Source organism: Lytechinus pictus, chromosome 6, assembly GCF_037042905.1.
Source record: "Lytechinus pictus isolate F3 Inbred chromosome 6, Lp3.0, whole genome shotgun sequence".
NCBI lineage: Eukaryota > Metazoa > Echinodermata > Echinoidea > Temnopleuroida > Toxopneustidae > Lytechinus > Lytechinus pictus.
In genome coordinates, this window is record NC_087250.1 from 8,803,762 (window position 1) to 8,818,708 (window position 14,947).

General features: G+C 38.0%; 1 protein-coding gene across 1 annotated transcript; it reads right to left on the minus strand.

Annotated features, from left to right (window-relative positions):
* Positions 1–10,471: 10,471 nt before the first annotated feature.
* LOC129263422 (4-galactosyl-N-acetylglucosaminide 3-alpha-L-fucosyltransferase 9-like) lies at positions 10,472–14,738 on the minus strand. Its single transcript, XM_054901331.2, has 2 exons — positions 14,551–14,738; positions 10,472–12,198 (listed from the first exon to the last, which is right to left on the minus strand). Exons 1-2 carry the CDS (start codon positions 14,572–14,574, stop codon positions 10,606–10,608), a joined length of 1,617 nt encoding a protein of 538 aa, XP_054757306.2. The 5' UTR covers positions 14,575–14,738; the 3' UTR covers positions 10,472–10,605.
* Positions 14,739–14,947: the final 209 nt, after the last annotated feature.

Here is a 14,947-nt window from a genome sequence, read left to right on the forward strand (position 1 = left end):
ATTCACAATTTGCCACTCTCCACCAAGGTTTTAAATGGGTACCCGGTGGGATGCGAAAACCTACCGTATGTAGTATGCCTAGCAATTGAGTCTTGGAACTCTTGTTGGAATGCTCCCCAGGAAGTGGAGACAGTGCATACATTGAGTGTGGAAATGTCAGGATCCAAAGGACTGGGATAATAATTGCGATGTAAAGTACTTGTAACAAGCCCTATGTTACTATTATCATTTATTATAAATCGATTTATTGATTGAATAATTGACTGATAAAAATATAGCTTTTAAACATATTTTCACAAGGGGCTTTGAATACTCCATCCCACAGAAATTTTGTTATACTCTCATATCTTTTGGTGAAAATAATGCCAAGACCGCTTCTTTCCTATAATTTCAAAAGGTTTTGTGCAAAGTTTTGTGGTGATTGATGACTTTTGGTCATGGCATTGCCCTTATGTCGAGATTGACATCAGCTCCTTTTATACTGTGTAAATGTCACACATGAAACAGATAGCATTTCACGATATGCACATGTATGTATGGTAAATACCTTTAGAATCAAAGACTTCAAGGGTCTTTCCATAAGAAGTATGGCAGGTATGACTCTGTCTAAGAATTCTTGTTTCATCATCTACTAGTTGACCCTGTGATCAAATTAAAAGAAAAAAAGGTTACGGGGTATTAGCTATGCCTTGTACTACTACTAGAAGACATCTCTTCCAAAACTATAGTTTAATCAGTAGAATATTATTAAATGTGATGTTTTGCCGGAAAAGTTTCCAGTATAGTGGCAACATTATTATCATGGAGAGGGTTTGTGTATTTGGTTGTCAATGTGTACAAAGCAAAGTTATTCATAAACAGAGGAACTGAATGAGGATATTCACTACTGACACTTGGAGTACAGTCTACGAGATTGAATCCATAACATAAAACACTACAAAAACTATTTGTGATGACATGGTCAAAATGTTACTTCTAAATATTTGAAGAATTACATATAGTGCAGATATAAAGTCTCTGGATGGAGGTCACAATTTTCATGGGGTTACTTCAAAGTTGTGACATCAGCAATGAACTAAATCTAAATATGCTTGCCTATTAGAGGCACTTGATTATTTGGAAATTTTGGGGAAAATAAATATGTAGTGAGTAGCGTAATTACCTATCTGGTACTTCTGCAACAATTTTCGCATCTTCCTCCAAATTCAAGAGTTGAACCTCTGACAATGTACATACAGTGTTTCTCTGTGGATGTCAGCAGCATAATCGGGCAAGAAATCAGGCTCTGAAATGGAGTGATGGCCAGATACTGTGGGTGGAATATCTTGCCCTTTCACTGAAGAAAAAAGAAACGATACATTCAAGAATCAAACAAAATAATATTTATGTAAAAACATGTTTTTTGTAATTTTTTTCTTATGGTGTAAATCACAATCAAAAGAACCAAGAGGGACTACTTTGCACAAATCGCTAGAAAAGTTGTGGAGATGTAACCTCTGGCGGGGGAGCAAGGTTTCTGTAGTAGTCTACTAGCTAATGTACACTGTATGTGCTGCATCCGCGGTGTTCTGCTTGGAATTACCCCTCAGGTGTAGGATAAGTACTCTCCCTTGGGTACCCTGACCAAGTAGTTGCAAAAATAGCGCCTCCTGGTCACCACAGAAAAATTGAAACTGATTTTTTGCTCAGTCCTGCAACTAAGGGTTTCTGGATTTAGCGTAACCAATCGCTTGCACTGAGCCTTTGTATAAGAGCTGGCCTGTTTGGGGTATATCCCTACGGCCAACTTCCACCTCCCATCTTTGCGTATGGTGGGCTATGGGCCAGCACCCTGGAGAGGAATGTGGGGTCCATATAAAAGTGTGGGACACAAAAGTTCATGACCTCCTACCCCTCCCCCCCCCCCCCCCCCGCTCTACAGGGTGCTTCGGCACCACTCTCTTCCCCTTTTTCATATCTCATCTGCAACTTTTGGGGTGAAAGTGACTATCAAAGCCTTCTGGTTGAGATGGGGGCAGGGGCTGGAAGCAGGGGCATCCCTTGGCTAAAGTAATTAAGGAGATCCTTCCCTCTTCTCTTGGTGGGGAAAGTACTGGGTTGAATGAAGCCTCTACCCCTCGTAATTATCCTACCCCTACCCTTATCCTGGAGTGCCTTATTGTTTCTTATGGCTGGGGCAGGGCCAGGAACTTCTTGAGTTCCTTTTTGGAGTTTAGGAGAATCCCTTGACTCTGCCCTTGGTTGCCTTTTGACTCTATGCAAATTACATAACCATGTTCTTTTATTCGGGGTCCCGGGTGGTGGGTCAGACCCATCCTCGCCCTCAGTTCCTCGGGACCGCTCGTCAATGTAAGTGGCCCCCCGGGGGCGGGATGTCGTTGCCCAAAGTTGGCTTTCTATAGCAGTCTCTTCCTCCATTCAGGTTTTGGATGGGTTGGGCCGGACCCATCCTTGTCCTCAGTTCCTCAGACCAGTTGTTCCTCAGGAGGGGGGGGGGGTCGGGGTCGTTGCCCCAAGTTGGCTTTCTATAGGGGTCTGTACCTCCACGGGGAGATCGATCAACTCCTCCCCGGCTTGGACTTGTATCTCTACCATCTGGAAAGAGAAAAGGAAACAGGTTACCCACAATTACAAAGTGGAAAGAAATATTTGTCAATATACATGCCTTCTGCATGAATAACACCAACACATGAAATCAATCATCAGGGTTTGACAGTAGCAGTATCTTTCCTTCCTTTAGTCAGGTCTTGAAGGCTCTGTCTTATCAAGGCACCTTTTACGTTGGTTGTGATTCACAGTCAGGGCCTATTTCCTATAAATCAACCCAATATACGTAAGGAGTATAATGTTTGACAATCTCCCTCCCTTTGTCTGTAAAAAAAATATTAAACTTTCTTCATACACAATAACCCTTATTATATGATAACATTATGTCCTGTCGTGCCCCACGTATTTCCTTTGGGGCCACATCACCAAGGGTACTAGATAAACTAAGATTTGGCCCCCCTATCGGAGAGTATGAGCTATTAAAAAAGTTAAATTTACCGTTCAGTCCATTGACATTAAGACTGGTTAGTGCAGTCAGATGAAGAGGCTACTAAATGAAAAAGGGTCTAATTTCTCCTCGAAGTATGCAATCTCAATGAAAAGGCCAGAGTTTTTAAGTTTGTCTTTGCTCCAGCCAAGTCTGTAGAAGTCTACCTCAATTTCTTACTGCCCCATAGCATTTGCCATAGTGGTGTGAACTTTACCCTTGTATACACATATTTGTGATAGATTACTTATTAAAGAACAAGTCTGATTGGATCCTGGCCAGTGCTTTGGCCAAAATATGCATGCAACAGTGATGGTGATTGGCTGCTGCCACATAGCAATCGATTGCAACCCTATTGAAATATAGTAGTGGTCAACTAATAACTGTCATGTGCCTCCGTTTGGTTCAGTACTACTGGGTTTATCGAAAGAGTTTGATCTTTCTTTTTTAACAAATAAGAATGAAATAACTACAAAAAATGCTTACACTATGTTTTACTTCTAGGTATGTATTGTGCTTTTTTTTCAAAAAAGGCATTTGCTTGTTTCTTCAACAAGTGATTGAAAGAAAGAGAAGATATGTTACACTTTGAATTGATTCAAAATTTACATTCATTAAAAAAGTGGGCTTCTGTGTGAAAGTTGTGTGCAATCATTAACTGTTATACATGGAGGTAAATGACTTGATGAATATTTGGTATGATAAGCTCTTATGAAGATGTATTGGTTACAAGAGATTTGCTCCTGCGACAATGCTCTGGGCTGTATTTTGTCTAAAGGGGTTGGGGTTGCAGTAAGGTTTTATGTTGAGTATAGGGGGAATCCAGCCTTGGTTCACAAAATGTTGTGTTGGAAAGAAGAAAAATAAATAAAAAAGAATGATGAAAGTTTGAAAGAAATTGGATAAGCAATAAGAAAGTTATGGCTGTTTTAAAATCGGAGATCCGTAATTCTATGTAGATTTCAAATTGGCAACTGAGTAAGAAAATTATGACAAGGGGCAAGGACAACTTTCTCATAGGCCATGTACTTAATTATCAGGGATTTGTGGTTTTCTCCTAAGTACCCTTTCGCCTGGGGCAGTAATCTAAATATGACCCAGGTAGTGCTATTGTTTTATGTCCTCATGAAAGAAAATTACAATTTTAAGTAAGACTTTTTAAAATAATGACATTTTAGCAATTTCATGTATTAGAGTACATGGAAGAGTAGTCCTTGCCTTACATCACTATGACATCATATATGCGGCCAATTTGAAGTCTCCAGGGGTATAGTGATTACCAATATTTGCAACTTTTGTTCAAACTTTCATCTATCAGCTTGTGTGATTTTACTTTTTCCTCTAAAACCAAGTTTTTATTTGGGTTGGATTCCCCTTTAAGTTTAGGAATGTGGAATTTACAGTGGAGCAATTGTCACCGGAGCAAGTGTCTTTAAACCATTGTATGAGCCAACTTGATATGATTTTATATGTGTCCATGTTTTCAAATTTCCAATATAGCATGAATATCAGTGTTTACTTAATGACTTCTCAGGAAACCAGTATTGATAAAGATCGAGATACCCTTTATAAATAAAACAAAGGGAGCATGGTTTATTAATATATATACATTTGGTACTTACGTTCTTTCTAGGTAATGACATGTTTTCAACAGTTCGAGAAATAATTATTAGATCACAACCTTCGGGGGGGGGGGGGGGCTGAGTCCAATGATTTTTCCTGTACTTTATATATGGATGGATGTTAAAAAAATTCCAGTGTGCTATTTACATTTTCTAATGGGGGACAGATGAATATCGTGTTTTTTGTGAAATGTTTTGTTAACTTTGCAGCTGTTCCTAATCAATGATATTAGAATCATGATATTATATATTGAAATGTGATTTTTTTTTCCTTATTATTCTGAACAAGCTTTTTGAAAATGTAAAATGTAATATTTCAAAAATGCAACAAAAAATGAAGAAAAAAAATTATATGCACAAATTGATTATGGTTTCTCCAACATGGTATGACTGCAAAATGACTGTCATTTTAGGCAAATATGCTTCAAGACATGCCAGTCCAATAAAGATCAAGAACAATGATTTGAACCGTAGATACAATCACGTGCTAAAAAGTTAGTGAACCCCACAAGAAAATGAACATATTTCAAGTGTTCAAGTTTTAGACATTTTAATGGTTAAGTCGGTTGATAAAATATTACATGAAGTAAAGATTGTTTATCTGGGCTCACCAATCATCGTAGTGTTGTTGTCTCCATTGAGCACTCAGCATGGAGGAGTGCATTTTCTGGTGGGGTTGGGTGTACTAACTTTTTAGCACCGATGTAGTTTAGATACATGAAATTATTGAAACAACACAAAATGATTTTACGATGTAAGGAAATTTAATTCCTGTTGAAGAATTCGATTTCTAAATCTCAAGAAATGGGATTTTTAACTGTTAAAGCGGTTTGCCACTCTAATGCTGGCTAAAACATGTGAGCAGTGCATGAACATCATTTTGTATCATGTAAACCCACACAGTTATGTTCATCAAAATTCCTATGAATGATCATGATGCCTTCGTTGTTTCCAACCCATTTCCATGAATTTTGTGTATTTTTGAATTATGATACAAATGTGGAAGTTATTTTGAATACGGAATAATGAATAAAATGTGAAAATTTTCTTATATTTTCTTGTATTCATGAGTGAATGTATTTATGATATACTTTGTTACATATATGTCTATATTGAAATTTGTTCTTAGTACGAAGTTATTTTTGCCTTGCTATTGATGATTTTGTTTGAAATGTGAACTTTTGTAATTCGTCTTTTGCCGCAAAGAAAGTATTTTTAATAAACCATTTTGAATTGAATTGAAAAAAAATTAGATGTTTTTTTATTGAATCGTAGACATGGAAAATAATATTTTGGAAGGGGATCGGTGGAAGTGGGAAAAAAAAGATCAAGAGAGAGGGGGAGGGGGTGGGAGAGCAAATGAAGAAGAGAAGGCGGCACGGGAGGGTGGGCACCGGACGAGTGTGTGTTATGAAGAGAAAGGGTGTGCGTGGGAGAGTCTGTGTGTGGGTGTGTAAGATGGATGAGAGAGAGAAAGGGGAGCATGGCAGGGCGGGCATCGGACGAGTGTGTGTTATGAAGAGAAAGGGTGTGCGTGGGAGAGTCTGTGTGTGGGTGTGTAAGATGGATGAGAGAGAGAGAAAGGGGAGCGAAAATATAAGGGGAGCATGGCAGGGCGGGCATCGGACGAGTGTGTATTATGAAGAGAAAGGGTGTGCGCAGAGAGTCTGTGTGTGAGTGTGTAAGATGGATGAGAGAGAGAGAAGAGTGAAAATAGAAGGGGAGCATGGCAGGGCGGGTACCGGACGAGTGTGTATTATGAAGAGAGAAAGGGTGTGCGCAGAGTCTGTGCGTGAGTGTGTAAGATGGATGAGAGAGAGAGAAAGAAGAGCGAAAGGGGAGCGAAAATATAAGGGGAGCATGGCAGGGCGGGCAACGGACGAGTGTCTGTTATGAAGGAAAAGGGTGTGCGTGGGAGTGTGGGTGTGTAAGATGGATGAGAGAGAGAGAAGAGTGAAAATAAAAGGGGAGCATTGCAGGGCGGGTACCGGACGAGTGTAGGTAGAGGTGAAGTGAGAGGGGAGGAGGTACGTAGAGAATCTGTGTGTGGGTGTGTAGATTGATTGAGAGAGAAAAGAAATAGGAGGGGGACATGGGGGCGGGCTACCGGATGAGTGTGGATAGAGAGGAAATAAGAGAGAGGGTAATGTGAGAGTCTGTATGCGGAGTCTGTAGAGATTCTGTGGGTGTGTAAGATGGAATGGGAGAGTGTGTGTGTGTGTGAGAGAGATAAAAATGGTACAAGAATTGAAAGAAGGATAATAGAGAGGGTGCGTAGAGAGTCTGTGTGTAGGTGTCAGGGGGTGTCATAAAAACTGCCCCTTTGATATTTCTATAAAGATTTAAAATGAACAAAAAATTGAAAGAGGAAAACGTGAGAAAAACGGAGAGGGGAGAAAAGGGAAGGGAAAATTGAAAAGATTTCGCTGTGTCATGTAACCCTACTTTCCATTGAAACAGAAGGGATGCCTTTTTAGCCACTTTGTACCCCCCCCCACCCCCCCCCCCCCCCCCGCTTCAATACTACGGCGCCACGGCCATGGCGAAGAAATATCCCTTGGAACATTTATATCATATCTCTTCATGACATTAAAGAGGATGTTAATCCTGACAAAAAGTTTAAAGTAAAAATTGGATATAAAAAATCATACAAAAATTATTTTTGAAGTTTTGAGGAAAATCGATCAAGATTTAAAAAGTAATTGATTTTATGTGTGTGTGTTTGATTGGTAGCGTCAGACGAAAATACCCCCATTATCGTATGGTAAAAAATCAATGAAATGCCATTTTCTCAAAAATTTGAAAACGGTTTTTTATGTACCTTCAGTATATCAATAGACAGATTCACACCCGCTCCTGATAGAAAAAAAAACATCTTTAGTCATCAAGAACCATTATGGGCAGCTGCACGTATATGACGTATTTTTTTATATATTTCTCAATCTTTGATGGATTTTCATCAGACCTTCGGCAATATTTTTTTTTATTATTTTATTTTTTGGGGAGGGGTATTTTAACAAATTTATTTTCAGGGTTAACTTCCCGTTTAATCATTATAGTTGCTTATCCCCCCCCCCCAAAAAAAAAAAATGCCTGAAATGGCTCCTTATGAGGGGTACACTACATGTTTCAGGCTCATCGATGTTAGGCTACTACTTTTTGTGTTAGAAAACTGAATAAAAATGGAGGTGGGATAGAGAGAGAGAAAGGTGGAGAGCAAAACGAAAAAAAAAGAGAAAAAAAAAACCTAAATCGAAAGGTACGCTTGTGTCGATTTACCCCCTTCTTATAAATAAAATTGCCAGAATTCAAACAGTTCATGCTACAAATTGCCAAATGTAACTGAATTGGTTGCTCAAACATATTCCTTTTTTCTTTTCTCTGTATCCCCCCCCCCCCCCCTTCTCCTACCCCTATCTCCCCCTCCCCTTCCCTCTCTTTCTCTTCCTTTCTCTCTACTCCGTCCCACTTTCTCTTAAAATCTGGAACTAGAATAGTATAGGTTTTACATGTTTAACGGATCCATGTTGAGAAGGAAATGAAAGAGAAAATAAATGTTTTTTATTATGAATTTGAAATCAACTAATAGGTTTGTACCAATGAAAATAATACAATGAAGAAAACATCAGAAATTCGCACCACTCGTTTAATCTCTCGTGATTTGTGACTAATAATGATAACGAAAATTTGAAAATCCAATGCTTTATCTTAACATAAAAAGATGGGTCATACTAGGAATTATGACTGTTTTCCATAAATGACCAATGATCTTCAAGTCGCATTTTAGGAATAAGCGTCCTGATGAAAATCTGCATTATGGTACGCTCTACACTGACAATGTGTCATATAATGGTTTTATTACCATTCTTCGTGCGCTTATTTCAGCTTTCGTTAATGAAATTTAGGAACCAAAATGTTATGAATCTCACTTGGCTTTGCTATAATTCTCTAGTCGTAGGTAACTAATCAAAGAGATTATGGGCCATTCTTGGTCACGAAATGACCGAAATTATGACAAATCTTAACTTTACTTAGTCATAAATTTACAAATTTTAGAGATATAGTAATTCAATGGTTATAACATTAACATGTAGTCAGCTATCATTTGGAAATATTTTTTGTCTTCGATAATTATGCAGGTTCAAGGTCAGAGGTCAAAAGAAGTGGGTCATCCGTGTGACTTCACACAGAAGCATGATCATCAAAGTGTAATTCCATCATAATCATTTATAATTCTCTATCTTTCTTAGATTTAGGGCCTTTAAGTAAATAGAGTCAAGATTTCTCGTAATTTTGGTCACAAACGTGACCAAGGATGGCCCTCAAAGTTCAACTTGACGTCAAGATAAAAGGTCCACAAAAATAAAAAGGGAATGAATTCTTGCTTGCAGATCTACGGCCGTACCTACATTTTAGTATGCACTCGATCCATTAATTTCACTTGACAAAATACGCAAAACGCCACAATGACAAGCTCGGTCGCTTCACGCCCTCGCTTTTTAGTTGTTTTTTTCAAAAAAAAAAAACGTAGTGCTGCCCCCAGCGAAAATGTTCTGCTTACGGCCATGTGCAGATATACAGTAGATGTAGACGTATTGATATAAGAACAAAGACAAACGATTTTCGATTTTACTATCATCATGTTACATCAATCTTTTTTTTTCTGGTAAAAGAAAAAACAAAATGACAATACGGTATTCACTGAAATCAACTTGAAGTATTGTACTGTAAAATCTACAGTAGATTTAGAACTACTGCAGTCTTAAATCATAAAAATAATAACAATCATAACATTTGGTATATGTTATAATAATGAAACATTTTAAAATGTCTTTTTGTATATTTTGTTTATTTATAATTGTAAAGCGCATAGAAAACAATACCAGCTAAACACCCTATATTTTAATTGTTAATAATAGTAAGAAGAGTAATAATAATAACAGTAATAATAATAATAATGATAGTAAAAATAATAATTATAATAACAATAATAATATTGGTAATTTTTAAATAATAATATAAAGTATTTGTGTTTAAACAAGGGATTGACTTTGGTCCCAGAAAGTTATAAAAACATATTAATAGAGGTTTTTTTTTTTAACAAAATCTTTTTAACAATCTTTTTTTTTCTGGTAAAAGAAAAAACAAAATGACAATACGGTATTCACTGAAATCAACTTGAAGTATTGTACTGTAAAAAAAAGACTGTAGTTTGACAAACTACAGTCAACGAATAATGTTCAGGAGAGTTTGGAGGCCCAATTCAAGAAGAGAATAACTGCCCACAACTGATTCTGCCATTATTGTAACTACCATGGAAACCTTGATTGTGATTGGCTGCTGACCCTGTTAGTGTTACCATGGTAGCTGCCATATTATTTAATAATCGATTCTATGAAAAAATAACATCATATTTATGTCATTTACGATGTGGGAGATGCTCGCAAGTGACTTCACAAAATCTGTTTTAAAAAAGCCAAATGTTATTATTCGAGGTATGCTCGTCAAACATCCATTTATGTTTCATCCTATTTTCTGCCTTAATTCATAATAGAGGATATCAAGGTGGACTTTTCATAAGCAGCTTCGATATTTCAAAGGAGAGTAAAAAATGCAACTTATTTTTCTTGGGGGATGATTAAATTCATAAGCTATCTGTTAGAATGATAAATAAAATTATAGATAATTATAACAAAAGAAAACATTTGTTAGGAAAGTAAAGAACGCAACTTATTTTCGGTGAAAAAAAATGATTGAATTCATAAGCCATCCGTTAGAATGATAAATAAAAGTTATAGATAACACAAAAGAAAACATAGTAAAATCATAAAAATGTATATAATGACAAAAGTACATTAAACTAAGATTTAAAAAACATCCTTGCAATTTGAAGTATTTGATATACGTTCCTCAAGAACAGCCATATGCCCCCAATCAAATAATAATTGATTATTTCCATGGGGTCCAATATCCCATTTCGGTGTAATCTTGATTTACGGTAAGGTTGTTCAAGGGTGTTCTGCAAGACGTGAACCAGACGGAGTCCCGAAGGTACTTAATATCGCCCTCCTCTCGAGGATGAATATGAGGGATTGTCCTACACAGATCTCCTGGACGCAAGGGGTAGGTGTTGACTACCTCACCCCGACGTCTCCAGTCGTGGAATTTCCTGTACAAGGTCTCGTCACGGTCAACTTTCTGGAGGAACTCCGCAAGGCCCTTGACGTCCTCAAAATCACCAATATGGACAAAGGAATTTGGTGGTGCCACCTGCTCGTAATCCTTCTTCGGGGCACCTAGGACCAGTGGCACTGCACCGTACAGGAGAGATATCATCCAGAACTTTTCGGTGATGTAGTCGCGGCATTCAGAGTTGGGAATGGCCAGGAAGAACTTGTAACTGGCGAAGAGCCTGTTGCATGCTTCCGACCTCCTCGGGAGGCACTGCTTGTGTCCACACGCGCCGTAATCATCCAGGGGTATTTCTTCGAGGATTTTCTGGATGAAGGGCACCCTCGGCCAATACACTTCTTTACAGTTGGTTGCCACCCAGGAAAGAAGTCCTGTCCTGTTCCCAAAGAAGGCATCAGACATGACCGTGTCATCCGTCGTGGCAGTGGTGTTGTCAAACTCTCTGTAGTACCCAAATGGAATAGGAATATCGGCTTCTCTGTTGTAGGTCATCAGAATGTGGTATTTTAAAGAAGCAATGTCAAAAGGCTGAGCCCAACGAGACGCTCTGTAAGGAGACTCCGTACTGAAGTAGATCCAAGTTTGTGAAGGATCAGGAGTTATATCTGAAATCATATGAAGCATGTCATGTCCTTTCCATATTGTAGGGACCATCCCAAAGATCACAGCATCTTTTCCTCTTATTGAGTGTAGCCTATCCCCGAGGGTAAGGACTATATCACAATCATAACCTTCGGCCACGCAGTCGATGTCAGACTCGTAATCAGTCTTGGAGCTCGTTTGTAGAAATCTTCGAAAGTGGTTCATTTCTGGAAACGTCAACGTGTGTTCCATACCCGAAAATATATGAACTCTCTTGATACATTTCGGCGTCTCCTCCGCCTCCAGTTCTGTATCATTGTCCATTTCCTCTTTCCCATCAACTGATGGGGCGCCCTCTTCAGGTACCCTACAGCTTGAAGCCATTTCTTTATCAGCTAAAAATAATTGATGACATGTTGTGTTATCTCGGATATAATCAAAGTAAGGCCCTTGCAATAGCGTTTTCCTTTGTGGATGTCTGTTAGCATGGTAGTGTCCATCGATGTATAGGCCCTGCAAGGAGTCATACTGTTTGGTAACTTCGTAAATATGGATGAAACCTCCAGAAGACAGTCTTTGCGAATCAGGCTCAATCAAATCTCTACGGTAAATGAAGTCTTGTTCCAAGATAGACTCATTACCTTGATGAACTCGGCATCCGATCTTCTCTTCAAATGGCTTGGTGATATCGGAAGGGAACGTCTGTGTAACATTTAGTCCGACATGAAACATGATGCCAGAAAGGACGGCCACAACCAGCTTAGTCACCTAATAGAGAAGGAAAATGGGACTCGAGATCATGATTTAGACATATACAGTTTTGATGATTAGAATTTGGATACAGCCCCCCCCCCCCGGGGGGGGGGGGGCTACTTAGCATAAATGTATGAAACGTATGTGCCTCGGTCGAGACCCCCCATTTTCAGCGCCTAAATTCCCGTTCTAGAGCATAACCAATTTAGGATATCATAGAAATATTTTCCCCCTTTCCAGAGACCCTCAAATTGTTTTTTTGTCTAGTTCCAGTGCGCGCCCATCATGAACTACTCAGCCGGTCGGGACGGCGAGCTCGATCGACGAGAAGTCATACGATTTCCAGAGACCAACATATATGATGTGGTCAGTTCCAGAGCAATGCATTTTTAGCAATCATTGATTCAAGGGCCGTTCCGGAGACCCCCATTTCAAAGACCAATATTTAGTTCCAGAGCCCCCTATATTTTCGAATTTGGTGTGGCACATAGGTATCATGTTATAATCTGAGTAGCCCCTTCCCCAGCGATACAGCTACATGTACTTAATCCTATACCTGTTGATTTATCGGAGTATAATTGCCAGTTAAATATTCCCTGGCCAGGTAACAAGCCAATTATTGATGAATAGTTATTTCTATAAAAGAGAGAACATTTTGCTGTCCTCTTCGACCCTCTAACCGATCTGACAAATCAGCTGTGGACAAAGTATTTTTTTATTTTTGTTCATTTTATTTTTTTAATTAATTAATTTATTATTCGTATTTTTATTTTATTCATTTATTTTTTTGTGGGGGAGGGGTCCATTTAATCCTTTTAACAATTAAATTCACTGTTTTACATACCTTTGTAATCTACTAACAATATTCATAAAATTTAATTGATATCCAAAGAGTTAAGCATACAAATGACTCTGTTTACAATTTCCCGGCTGAGGAATTCCTCCTACCGCACTGGCAGATCCACGGGCCGGCTGTGCCCCCTCCCCCTTTTAGAGGCAGTTAAAATTTGTTATGTAAAAATGCCGTTAAAAACATCTTTGAAAGTGAAAACCTTTTTGGTAATTTTTTTTCGTGGACGAAATTTCCTTAATTTTTTATTGAAAACTTTTTTTTGTCATTTTTTTTCTCGGGAAAATGTGCCCCCCCCCTTTGAAAATTCTGGGTCTTTCCCTGTCCTATCGGGTAGGAAAAGAAATCTTGTTCATGATTATGAAAACTGGTCAGAACATTCAAATTTTCAGGATTGTTTGACATACATGAAATATCCAAATATTTAAACTAGCGCTTCTCGATCGCCTTGTTCATTTCGGCCTTATGATATGCTCTATCTTATAATGTACTTAAAATTTCAGTCTTTAAAAGGAGTTACTACTTCCCCTTAAAAAATATATATATACTTTCAGCGGCCGATCGAGGAAACTATTTTTATGTGGACGAAAATATATATTTTTTTCTGTCAGCCATAATAATATGATGCCTGCTTTGGTTAAAGAAATGACACATTTCTACGAAATTGAATACCCCCCTAGTTCCAAAACACGCTCACCCCCCCCCCCTTCCCTAGTTCCTGGAATCGTTTTCATTCTTTTTAAAAGGTCAATAGAATCCAAGCAGAACACACTGAAATAATGATTATTTTAATAATCTCCACAATTTTTTCCCAATTACAGAAACATTACATGAGTTGTCTTATTTCTGCACCTTTCTCTTAAATGTAAGAAAATGAATCGAACATTTTGCAAAGGCACATGTGAATCATTATTACATAAAGTGGATGCATTGTACAAAAAATTTGGTTTGCATTATTCTATTATTTTGTGTTTTAATTGTAGGCGTGCGATAATGTAGACGGTATAAAGATGCTCTTTAAAATTCTAAGCACTACTGTAAACTTTTGAAACAACTGTTTAAACTCTTTAAACAAGTTGTTAAAAAAAGTTTTAACAAATTTTGTGTTATAATGACAGGCATAAACAATGTGCTATTTTTGTTTTCACTGTGTAGTATTCAACATGATCAAGAGTGTCGGCTATGACAGGTCAATGGCCTTTCCGACTTGCTGCATCCGCTACATTTTCTTTTCATTTATTTACATTTCTACTATTTTCTTCTTGCTTATATTGTTATTTAAATTCTATTACTCTTTTGCTGCTGTATATCATTATCCTTCTGCATGTGTTTGTATAGTTTGAAGGATGTCAAATGAATTAACTGAAATGAAAAAAATATAGCCCTACACAGCAATGACCCACTAAATCGAGAAGTGTTAATCAAAACAATTTGGAGTGACAAATAGATCACAACCATAATGAAAACAAAATAAATACGCCTACATCAGAGGAAGAATGTTTAAAGAGATATCTTACCAGACATTTGGAGACACTGTCCATCTTTATAAAATAATGCACGTTGTAAAACGATGATCAACAAACTGCCGCAGTTGTCATAATCAAATCCTCAATGTTCCTGTACATACTTTGAACGTCAAGCCGTAAGCGCAGTGACCTTCCTAATGAGAAGCTCGATCCTCACGTAGTAGATGACTATTGGCGCCGCTTTCTTTATCAATAGACCTTTAAATACCAAGGTATTCATGGTTTTGCGGAGCCTCGTAACGAGACATTCCTTTCTCATGAAATTACCATTAAACCCACAGGGGCGGATGCAGGTTTTTTTTATCCAAGGGGGGGGGGCACATTTTCCCAAGAAAAATCTGATAAAAAAGGAAATAATTAAGGTTGTTACTATTGATTAAGGTCAGTT